A 12,440-nucleotide genomic window follows, 5' to 3' on the forward strand; every position below is an offset into this window, starting at 1 on the left:
AAAAAGAGAAAAGACGGCTCTATAATTGCCTGCCGCTGTCCTGACAAATCCTTTTATTAATGTACTAGTGCTAGATCTGCCTTGAGCTAACTGAGTGATAAAATATTTCTTATAATTGATTTTCTGAAAAAAAGGCCAAGTAAATAATGAAGGTCAGCAGCTAAGAATCTGCTAGCAGATCTATGGGAGGTAAACCAAACCCTGAAGGAAAGATCAATGTTTAGTTAGCTACTTGCATGGAATCAGTATCACTGACAAATAAGTATGCACTGGTAGATGAATAGGGTGTTCAACCAGCTGAAGACAGATATTATTACTATTCTTTATTTATATTCCACAGTTATTTAGAGACACGTCGTGCCCATAAGTCCCTGTCCCAGTGGAACTTATAATTCAAGGTCTTCATCACATTCACACAAAGTAGGTCCAGTTTTATCAGGAGCCGGTTAACCTGTGTGTATGATTTTGGAGGGTGCAAGGAAATATAATATAGATTGTAAGCTCTACGGGGCAGGGACCTCCTTCCTACTGTGTCTCATACCACATGGCACTTATTCCCTGTGCATTTATATATATTTATTGTATATATTTATTATAACACTTGTCCTCCCTGTGTGTAATTTTGTAAGATTGTACAGCGCTGCATACCCTTGTGGCGCTTTATAAATAGTAAAAGTTATACATACATACATACATACAATATACAAATACACAAGACACTGCCGTGGATGAAATCCTAGGACCCCAACACTTGCTACAAGGCTGTAATGATATCTATTGAAGCACTGTCACACCCTGATTTGCCACATCCTTTTGACTTGGATGTTAAATGCCTGAATGCAGTCTGCCACATCTATGCAGATTTGGAACGAAAGTGCTGTCTTGCATAAAAAAGGGCATTAACTCAAGGGATGAAAACATCATTTTGCCTCTTTATTGGTCTCTGGTAAGGCCTCATATCTTGAGCATGCAGTGCAGTTTTGGGCTCCAGTCCTAAAGAAGGATATTAATGCGCTGGTATACTGTTGTATTATGAGTATTCTTCCCCCTTTAGATTCAGTCCCCAGCCTTCATGCAAAGTGTGGCATCTCTGCAGCGCAGACTTTTGCCCTGAAGTCCCAAATTTAAAAGATCAAATATTGTAAAACCTGGCCTGAGTAAATTAACAAAGTCATATTAACAACTCCAGCATTTCATCCCTTTATACCAGGGGTCTCAAACTTGCGGCCCTCAGTACAATATTTTGTGGCCCGCACCAACGCCTTCTCAAAAGCAATGAAGGGATCGCGATTTTTATTACGATTCAAGGGATAATGCAAGGCATGGCGGGCGGGAGCTGCTGATTGCGGAAATGACGTTATGCCATCATAACAGTTATTATGGGAAGACGTTCTGTGTGCACAATTAGCTGCTAAGGAGCTAATTGTGCACACAGAACGTCTTCCCATAATAACTGTTATGATGGCATAACGTCATTTCCGCAATCAGCAGCTCCCGCCCACCGTGCCTTGCATTATCCCTTGAAAGCCAATTTTTTGTGAAATCCCTTATGCGGCCCAGCCTCATCCTGACTTTGCCTCCTGCGGCCCCCAGGTAAATTGAGTTTGAGCCCCCTGCTTTATACTGTTTTACTCTCCATTTCTTCTGCACTGAAGCACTGAATTTCACCAGGTTCAATGATGCAGCACTGATTACAAATTTCAATCTAGATACCTGTCTTTTTTACACTATCAATGTGCACCTAACTAGTACATTATCCACAGTAAAAAATCCAGTTACCTCTTTAGGACATTGATTTTTGCATGAAGTCAAATTGTTCTTTTCTTTAGCATCAGCCATAGATAATTTCCTGTGGAAAAACAAGATAAATAATGGTTACTATTGGTATTTAAAGGGAAATGAAAATCTACTATGCTCACATTTAAACTTCACATTTGTCAATGCAAATAACATAGTTCGAGAACAACAATCCTATTTTATATAGGAAAGGATTTCATTCTCTAGGTGTGTAGAGGTCAATTATTATCACTTGGCCCATTTATTTACACTTTAATACTAAAACCACCGTATCCTAATCTGTTATGTACAATGTAAATGTGGGTGGTAATGCCCTAAGGGCAATGGCGAACAAGGCAATTTGTCAACAGTAGAAAGAGAGATAATGTGGATGTTACGTTATGACAGAGATGTACACGCGCCTCAAGCAGGGGGATCTGTGGGTAGCGTCAGAAAGTTTGTCGAAGGGATTTGGAAACATTCCATATAAATGTAGAAAAGCACCACTATCCCTTTAAAACATGGCAAGAAAATACATGTTTTTCCGAGATAGAATGGAACTTTGACCTACGTGCATTCGATGAAAAGATTGCTGATCTTGCAGTGACACTTAGTTCTGACCATTTGTACACAGGACGGACAGTCATCTGGATGACACGGTAAGTTGCACTGATGAGGACACCCAGGTGGCCGAGGCTTGGTGCATTCTTCCTCACACACAACACATTCTAGGCCAGCCTATATGGTATATCAGAGGGTTAACATTAGCTCAATATTATATATTTTTTTAATAATGTTATACTTCCCAATGGGTAAAAGTGTGTTTATGCAACGGATAAATTATGTCTGCCGTGTTCTGGACAGAAATGGGTGGCATGTTGGTTTGGGTACTCATTTGTTGCCCCTTTAAATGAAACATTAGGTTGCAGAGTTCATTAGTTTCTACAACAACAATAAGTTCCAAGTTCTAAAAACCCAGCAGAGCAACATATGTTAATAACTTCTGAGGTTCTGAAGAAAATGTTATTACTATAAAATGGGTCCATTCGCAGCCAAGCCGCTACATTAATAGAGACCAGTATCTCAGAGTAAGGAGCAGGACAGGAATGCTTACCTTTTCCTTGTTGCCATTAACATCTGTGACTTTATGGCATTCTCTTGAGCAAGTGTGGTTGCCACATGCAAGCAGCCGGCCACATGGTCTCTTACAGGAGAAAGGACCTGCTGCATGGCACGGCAAGGGGCTTATCTGAAAAATCAACGGCATATTTGTAATTTCCACTCATAAATAATGCAGTAGGTATATAGAAATCAATAAGTACATTTATAATAGTGCAAATAACTAAAGAGAAAAATTTTGGTAACTACAAGTAACTAAAGAGAGAATTGATGGTGCTGGTTACAAAAACAAAGGCTTCAGTGAGCATGCAGATAGTTAGAGAAGCTAAATTCCCATTCAAAAGCAGATATTATAAAATAAGAAAGCCTCCTGGGAATTGTGGGTTGTTACTTCCAAACCTAAGGCCCAGGCTTCCAAACTGTATAGCTGCCCCCCTAAGGAAGTGGCTGGGGAGCCTCAATTAGAGTGAGATTTGGTGGTAGATACAACTTGGCATTTTTTGGATATTGGCAGAAATATAAAAAAGTGTAGTAATGTCTTAACCTCTCTCTGATCCATGTTATTAAACTACTGTACAGAGGGTGAGTCCAAGAAACCTGTAAACCTCTCACCCAAAGTACCATTGTACTGGAAATATTGTGTTCATAGATGTCTTGCTTTAAACGGGAATTGCATTTTTTCCTCTCCTTTCCAACCTTTTACAGTGTGAATATCATTGTTTTTTTGTTTTTTTTTATCTCTGAACAGCTGATAAATGCACCTTCCTGACCTTCAGCGAATCATGGCAATTGCCTACTTTGGCATTTTGCAATCTCCTTATCCTTTACTGTTTTACAATAATGGTAGCATTCAAATAAAGGGTTTATTGCAAATACCTACCCAACTCCCAGTGGCATATGTTATTACAATGTAAGCAGTGTTATATTTTTAGTTATTATTTGATTTACTTAATTTTTATGTTGTACATCAAATTGATTATTTACATGAAAATAGATATACTGAGTTTGGATCATTTTATTGTATTGTATTAGAAGACACCGAAATAAAATCGGTTAAAAAAAATCCAGTTGTCTGGTGTGCTGTTTTGGGGCCAATAAGAGTATATATAAACATATAAGGTAAAACTGAGAAATGATGCATGCTTTATTATAAAATCCCATCCATAAACACTTCATGTTTAGATGTCAACTCACCTCATGTTTTCCAAGACATTCTCTAAAAGTAAAGAAAAGAAAATCAGGTCCAACATATAATATAGGTAATACAGTCACAGTCTCTCACAATTCAGTACTCAACAAGCTAACTCATAACACCCTGTTGCAAGGGGCACCTAGGTACTTTGCTCTAAACTGTGATGGAATATTTTAGTTTAGGTGATTTGGGGTTAGCTAGAAGGCCCTTATAATGAATATCATTTACAACAGGAGATCTGTGCAGAAGCATTAAGTATACGTTAGTGTAGTTTCTTCATTTTAAATGGCTATAAAAGGTAGGTAAGAACGTTAAAAGAGACTCTAATATTTTGATTCTGTGGCCCCTTACGTTCAAATTGCCCAGACCATTTTCCTTAACCTGCTTGCCCCATCAGTGACAGAAGTTACTCTGTTCTAAGTGGTGATATGCTACTGCATGCTGGGAGAAAAGGAATTCAGAACAATATTTGCTTAACAGAACAGACCCAGGCAGCTTTTTAAGTATCTATGTTATAGAGAAAACATACCATGTGTAATTTATATTAGACTTGTCTGAGACTTGCACATTTATCAGATTTAGTATGCAATAATAAGATTAATAAATGGAGTGGCAGACTGCATCTGGAGCCTTCAAGCAGGCACTCTGCATGAGCAGACTGGAGTCATGTTTCATCTGTCACACTAAGACAACCAGACATCTCATCATCATAAAACATCCTTCGCGGTAGGATGTAATAAAACCACGGAAAGGATATTAAGGTAACATGAGCCTGAGCATATAAAAGGCAGTTCCCAAAGGCAACTGTAATAGACTGAACATGTAAAAGTGAGAGCATTCTCACTATAGGCCGATAATGTAAGTGCGATGGGGACAAGATGGACTTCGCACCAAGGTAGTCCCAGCAGTGCAGGATTACAATTGGTGGAATTCTCCATCAGGTAGTAATTATATAACATGATGCTTTTATACCTCCAATATAGTTTATTTAGCCAACAAACTAATATTATAGTTGCACAGGTCTGGTCCATACAAACAAATATTGTTAGTTTTCCAGCATTCTGCCATTACCATTAGACCACTTGAAGCTTCTACTCTCTTGAAAATGACACAGATTCAAGCAATTACTCATACCTTTTAGTGCAAATAATAAGACTGTTTTTACCTGTATACGGTAAAAACAATACATCGACAATACAAACAATACATTGACATAGACATTATGTCTATGCTTAATATCTATTCTATATACTCACGTTGGAATAGGTACTTGGCAAGGAGGACAGGGTAGGGCTGTTTGAATAAAGGCTGGCTCGCTAGGTTGTTCCCAAGGACCTGCTGGCTGAGGCTAACCAAAAACAAAACAATTCAGTGTTAGCACAGGGAAGGATGAGATGTGCATACCGTGTGAGACCAGAGGCTAAGCAAATACGCTCTTTTTTGTGAAGAATTATATGAGTATTAGAGCAGAGCATGGGGCAGATATTTATTAATAGTTTTACAAGGCCTGGGGCGGACAAAAACAGCAACCGAAATCTGAGCGCCCATTATCAAGGAATACATAAACATTTTGTACATATTTGTGGTTTATCAGATGATAAGTGTATTATAAATCAAACACAAGGGTGATTTTCTGCAAAGTTGCCAACATTTCACAATATTTGACACAATTTAATGTCACACAGGTATGGAACCAGAATGATCTAGTTCCAGAAGTGTTCTTTCAGAATTTGGATCTTTAAGGATAAGTAAGACTTTTATCATAAAAGCAGCTAAAAAAGACTCTATGCAGACCCCAGAATAACATACCTTTCTCCCCTGAATACCTGCACTACAGATTCTGTATCACTAGAGGCTCAACTTAGCTCTCGGCTACTTTCATGTCTAGCATGAAGCTCTGCCCCCGTTTCTTGGCTGAGCATTCCAGCCCCTTGTGCCACCCTGAGTCGGCCTATGGGGTGCCGCCCTTGAGTCGGACAGGGTCGAGGAGGGCATATTTCTAGTGAATTTTTTATTTTTAACTTTTTAAGGGTCATTTACAAATGAAATTTTGCTAGAAAGAAACACATATGTTGCACCACCATATAGTTTTGCTAAGGTCCATCTTGCCTTCTGCTGCGCTAATTTCAGGGTTTCTCTAAAGAATATTGCACCAATAAGAACACTTTGCCAAAGGAATCAAATGCTTATTCCATTTTTATTCTGTTTGCCAGACGTGCTGTAATCCCCACTCTGAAACAACTTTGTATTCCAAATTGTGGTGGAATTTTCCAATGCTTGGAAAGGTTTTCATTTATTTACCAGTCATAGTACTGTAGTAACTCTCCATAATATAATATTGGCTACAAATAATCTACTGCTAGTCAGCCCCTTACCAGGCCTTTCTGCTTGACAAGTGCTTCATCATGGCAAGGGATAGGACACAAATGGCCACACTTCTTCAGAATATTCTGGCAAGTCTGCCGACAAGGAGGACAGGGGCCAAAGTGACATCTGTGCCGCTCTCTGACCTCATGGTGGCAAGTAGGTGGACAACTAGATCAAGGTTTAAAAGAGAAAGAAAATCACAAACAGCAAATAGAAGTTCTTCTAACAGCTGATATAGGTCTCCTAATAACAGAAATTCCGCAATGTACAAGCAGATAGCTACAGGCAGTCCATAACTCTTTTCACTCTATTAGGGCTCTGGCACACGGGGAGATTAGTCGCCCGCGACAAATCTCCCTGTTCGCGGGCGACTAATCTCCCAGAGTTGCCTTCACCTGCCATCCCACCGGCGACAATGTAAGTCGCTGGTGGGAGATTAGTCGCCTGCGAACAGGGAGTTTTGTCGCGGGCGACTAATCTCCCCGTGTGCCAGAGCCCTAAGGGCTCTGGTACACGGGGAGATTAGTCGCCCGCGGCAAAACTCCCTGCTCGCGGGCGACTAATCTCCCCGAGTTGCCTTCCCTCTGCCATCCCACCGGCGAACATGTAAGTCGCCGGCGGGATGGCAGACGCGGCGGCACGATTTCGCGCAAATCGCCGAAAAAGCCTCGCAAGTCTTTTATCGGCGATTTCACGAAATCGCCTCGCCGCGTCTGCCATCCCGCCGGCGACTTACATGTTCGCCGGTGGGATGGCAGAGGGAAGGCAACTCGGGGAGATTAGTCGCCCGCGAGCAGGGAGTTTTGCCGCGGGCGACTAATCTCCCCGTGTACCAGAGCCCTAAGGGCCTGGCTAGTACAGAGCCGCTAGTACATACTAGTAGCAGCTATTTGTTGTAGCTACTAAAAAAGACAATGCTGATCATTTACTGATAATTGTCTCTATGTGTGTTTTAGCAGAGGCAATTCTCACTATTGTCTATGGCAGGGTATCAGTTAATGATCACTACTGTCTTTTATTGCAGCCGCGACGAGTAGCTGCTACTAGTAGCTGTGTATCTTCACCCTATGTGTTTTATCTTACACTGCTGAACACTTACAATTCAAACAGTAGAAATACCCATCAAATGAAAAAAGATAGAAAGTGTGAAAAAACTGTACTTCGATTTGACACTGTTACTGAATTAGGTATAGTGTTATTTTCAAAAGCTAACATTATTAATCTTGCATAAGTTATTCTTTTAAGTTTGTAATAAATTTTCAATGATGAATTATTGATAATTTACTTAGATGTCAATTGACTGGTCTTAGTAGCCAAACATTAAGCAAACTAGTATGAACCAACTATTCAGAGGATTTATATATCTGAGATTCCTTAGACCCGGCACTATATCATTTCTGTGGTTTCCAGAACTCTGCCTGTGGGAGGTATTCTGCTCTGACTGACAGAAGGTTTTGCTAGTTAAGATACAGCAATGCCTCAGGTTTTTCAGAACAAAATCCTGGACAAAAGTAGTGCATAAGAAATTTACCCTGTACTGTATCTAACACCCTGGAGAAACTATGGCTGATGGTTACAGTACGTATAAAGTCTATGGGGAGCTATAAAACTTAAAATATATATAAAAGCAAACTAGGGCAATGATCAAATCATACTGGAGGATCAACAACACATTGGTCCTCGCTCAACAGGATTTCAAACCTGCATGAGAGATTTTAAGCCAAACTAATTAATGACAAACTAGGAACATTCTCCACCAGCGGACCTGAGTATAATTGAAAACAATATTTCAGGAAATGTAGTCTAAAAAAGCAGAGAACACTATGCACTAACAATGAATAAAAACAATATTTAATGAGATACAAAAAATAATTTACCTATGCTTTTAGATCTTAGGTGACACTAACCTGCAAACCTCCTTGCACCTCGGTGGCTTGGTTGTACGTTCTCTTCCACAAGGCACCTTCAGCACAGCTTTACCACAATTACACTTCACATCAACTGTCTCTGGGCATGGGTAGCAGCTGCCTAATGAAACACAAACAGTTTTACTAATCTAAAAAGGAAGAACAACCATGAGACGTACTACTGTTTACATAATTAAAGATGCATATGCTTATGCACTGGGGCACTGAGCCACTAAAAAGCATCCAGCCTACTACTGATTCCCCTCATACTTTTTATACTTTTATTATGATCCAATATGGAATACTTTTAGTGTCATTTTCAACCCTGACTCCAGTATCCAGAGTTCTTAAGCCTAGTTAGTGCAGTAGAAGAACAGTAATTGCAGCACTGAAATGTGCATAGTGTTTTATCATAATGGGTACAGGCAGCATGAAATATACAGGGTAGACTACAATAAAAAGAAAGAGACAAACACAGCAGACATGACACAGCAGAAACTGGGCAACAGTCAATTCTATTAAGAAATGTGTACATCTTGTATAATGCAGCCTTTGCAGTAGTTACTGGCTTACACACTAATATTTAGGAAGCTCCCCGGGGATGCTGGGGAAGATGGTTCTTTTAAAGGAATACTGTCATGGGAAAACATGTTTTTTTGCAAAAACACATCAATCACTAAATCTTCTCCAGCAGAATCCTGCTTTGAAATCTGTTTTTCAAAAACACAAACAGATTTTTTTTTTATATTTAATTTTGAAATTTCACACGGGGCTAGCCATATTCTTCATTTCCCAGGGTACCAAAGCCATGTGACCTGCGCTCTAATAAACTTCAGTTACACTTTACTGCTGTGCTGCAAGCTGGAGTGATATCAACCCCCTCCCAGCAGCCGATCAGCAGAACAATGGGAAGGGAGCAAGATAGCAGCTCCCAGAAGATATCAGAATAGCACTCAATAGTAAGAAATAAAAGTCTGGCTTGAGACTCCTCTAGTTACATGGGAGTAGGAGAAATAGGTTACCTGAAAGCAGTTCTGATGTGTAGCACTGGCTGCCAACACAACAATATTATAACTATAAGAAATACATTTGTTGGTTCAAGAATATAATTTTAAATGGTAAATTATTTGCTATGTAAACAGTGTAATTTAGAAATAAAAAGTATACCATGAAAATCATGACAGGATCCCTTTAGCTACATTAAAGATCAGTTGAGATGCACTGGGGCTGCTGCACTACCAAGCCCCACAGCCGCAGTTTTTCTGTATTTGCACCCTTGCAGCAGAAAATAAATAATTTCTTCAGTGCTAGTGCCTGTCAACTTCTTTGCTTTAAGGCACCCCTCTCAACCTTTCCTTCCAGTTTGGACATGTTTGTTTATACACATATTAGATTGATGTCTAATGGAAAATATTGTTGATGCATTGCCCTGCATTTTTTTTTACATACAGCCTTAGCTGCAAATCCAACAGTAGTGGCATAAACAGAGTTATAATCCAAATCAATTGTTCTAATCAATTTAAATGACAGCATAAGATCAAATCATGTAGCAAAATGTCAGTTACACAATTATCAGTACCCTTATTTTACCTAAATATCACAAACATTGAGGCATTTTAGGAGAGAACTAAAGCCATTCGCGTTTCCAGTCTTGTGACATTTATGCAAGATCCCAATCTGTATGTTATCAAGTCTGACATGCTAATGAAAACCTAGCATCGCAGAAAGGTTCATAAAGAATATCAGTGTTCATCATAACCTTTCTAATCATTAGGAGAGGCACAGCCACACATTCCACCACTGACAGTGCCATAAATAAGGTCACTGTGTTATTGTAAGCTTTGGAGATTTAAGAAGAAATTAATGTTTCTTATTATGACCATAATGCAACACATTTTTCTTGTGATTTGTACAGTGAAGTGGAAACATACAGTAAAGTTAACAAGCCACACACACAGGTAAAGATTGGGTTACTGGCCTCAAACTGAACAAATAAAGTGCAAATAAACTTAAAGCCAGATGAAGTGACTAAAAATCATGAAGTGACTTCATTTCCCAGGCAGCGCTTAAATGAACTAATTTTACTACACAAAACTTGACTTACCTCTGTGGCAAATAGAGGGGCACTTGTGATTCCGGCAACCTAGGGAACGTCCACATTGTTGGTCACATCCAGGACAGTTCCCAGGACAGCACTATATTTTAATTAAACAGGGAAAAAGAAATTGCTATTTATTGTTTCTATACAAAGTCTAAGCAGATTATCCAAAAAAAGGGGTTGCAGAATGAAACCAGCTGCCACATTTCTGTCCAAAATTTAATGCCCATAAACCTCTTGTCCATAAGGAGACAAAGTATGGAGATCCAAACTACTCCCTTATCCAGGTCCTGAGCATTCTGGATAACAGATCCCATACCTGTACAATATATATATAGTATAAAAAAGACCAGCAACTCCGGGATTTCTTATGAAAAATCAAAACATATATTCAAAGTAGCATAAACAGCCGACATAACGTTTCGGTCCCCATCGGGACCTTTCTCAGGGCATCCATGCCTTGTAACACACATCTTTAAATCACCAAAAACCAGTAAATCAATAGGAAGTGACATCACAGTGTACTGCCATAAAGTAGCTGAAGCCATAAAGCAAGTAAAAGTGCTGAAAAGTGAATATATGTTTTGATTTTTCACAAGAAATCCCAGAGATATATATATATATATCAGTCCTGATGGTGTCTGCACTCCAAGGCTTTAGTATTCTGTGGGGTGCACCGCCAAAATCTGAGTATTTAGCATGAAATAATCCATGGCCGGCACACCCTTAAAATTCAAAAAAATTTTTTTATTGAAAACTCATTGTTTAAAAACCAACGTTTCGGTCCTCATTAGGACCTTTAAAGGATATATATATATATATATATATATAAATGACCCAGAATATGAACAGAACAAAAGGAGTCGGACAACAAGAACAGATGCAGAGGACAAGACCGAGGGCATACAAGTCACCAGGTACGGACGAAATTAAAGTAAAAATAAACATAAAAATGAATAAAAATAAAAATACAGTACCAGCGGCAGAAAGGTGAGTGAAGAAGTGGTGCGAGCAAGGCGCTCCAGTGAAAGGATCAGGGGCCCAACCGGGAGCAGGGTGAAGCAGGGAAATCGGCGGTTGGGCCCCTGATCCTTTCACTGGAGCGCCTTGCTCGCACCACTTCTTCACTCACCTTTCTGCCGTGGGGTGTTTTGCTGGTACTGTATTTTTATTTTTATTCATTTTTATGTTTATTTTTACTTTAATTTCATCCGTACCTGGTGACTTGTATGCCCTCGGTCTTGTCCTCTGCATCTGTTCTTGTTGTCCGACTCCTTTTGTTCTGTTTAAATTCTGGGTCATTTATTCTTTTGTTTTCACATAGCTTTATGTTATTTTGTTGTTATTATTCGTTTAGGTATATTTTCACCCGTTACTGTATACCCGAGACCAAACCCCTGTGTTTGACTTTACCCGTGTATTGCGCTGTCACGGTGCTAACCCGGTGATGTGACATAATATGGTTGTTATTACCATAGTTTTACTCTTATGTTTATGTATTATTTGTTTTTGCTGTGGGTGGGGTCACGGGTCATGAGTAATGCACACGTCACACACTGTGTTTTTTCACTTCTTGTTTAATTTCCCGCCATTCACGGTATTTATGGCTGCTTTGTACTGGTAGTTTCAACTTTGACAAAGGCTGGTGTAACAGCCGAAACGTTAGTTCACTCTCCTGGCAATAAAGATTTTTTCTTTCCACATAAGACCTGTGAGTGCAGCTTCTGGATTCCTTCTGTACATGCTTACTGAACACTGCACCCAGGCAACCGAAGTGTGTCGTTTCGTGAGTGCCGGCAGTCTCCTCTTTCGTTATATATATATGCGCTAATGGTTCAACGCATAATTTATTATAAACATAGAACTAGCTATCACTATGAATGAACAGTTGCAGCTAAAAGATCTTTTAGCCAATGGGTTTTTTTTTCATATTCTTTCATGCTTTTTCAACCCAGGAAGTTGTGTTGGTGCTGTGTAGCTG

The 12,440-nt window shown here is 39.5% G+C and overlaps 1 protein-coding gene across 2 annotated transcripts in view; it reads right to left on the bottom strand.

Moving 5' to 3' along the window:
- nfxl1 (nuclear transcription factor, X-box binding like 1) overlaps positions 1-12,440 on the bottom strand; it is a 36,524-nt gene that overhangs the window by 9,015 nt on the left and 15,069 nt on the right. For both annotated transcript variants that reach the window (XM_012967800.3, NM_001169135.1), the window contains 8 exon segments: positions 10,466-10,556; positions 8,362-8,482; positions 6,463-6,622; positions 5,344-5,435; positions 4,090-4,111; positions 2,891-3,025; positions 2,348-2,514; positions 1,780-1,849 (listed from right to left, as the gene is read on the bottom strand). In XM_012967800.3, coding sequence (XP_012823254.2) covers positions 1,780-1,849; positions 2,348-2,514; positions 2,891-3,025; positions 4,090-4,111; positions 5,344-5,435; positions 6,463-6,622; positions 8,362-8,482; positions 10,466-10,556 — 858 coding nt within the window.

Source organism: Xenopus tropicalis, chromosome 1 (assembly GCF_000004195.4).
Source record: "Xenopus tropicalis strain Nigerian chromosome 1, UCB_Xtro_10.0, whole genome shotgun sequence".
Lineage (NCBI taxonomy): Eukaryota > Metazoa > Chordata > Amphibia > Anura > Pipidae > Xenopus > Xenopus tropicalis.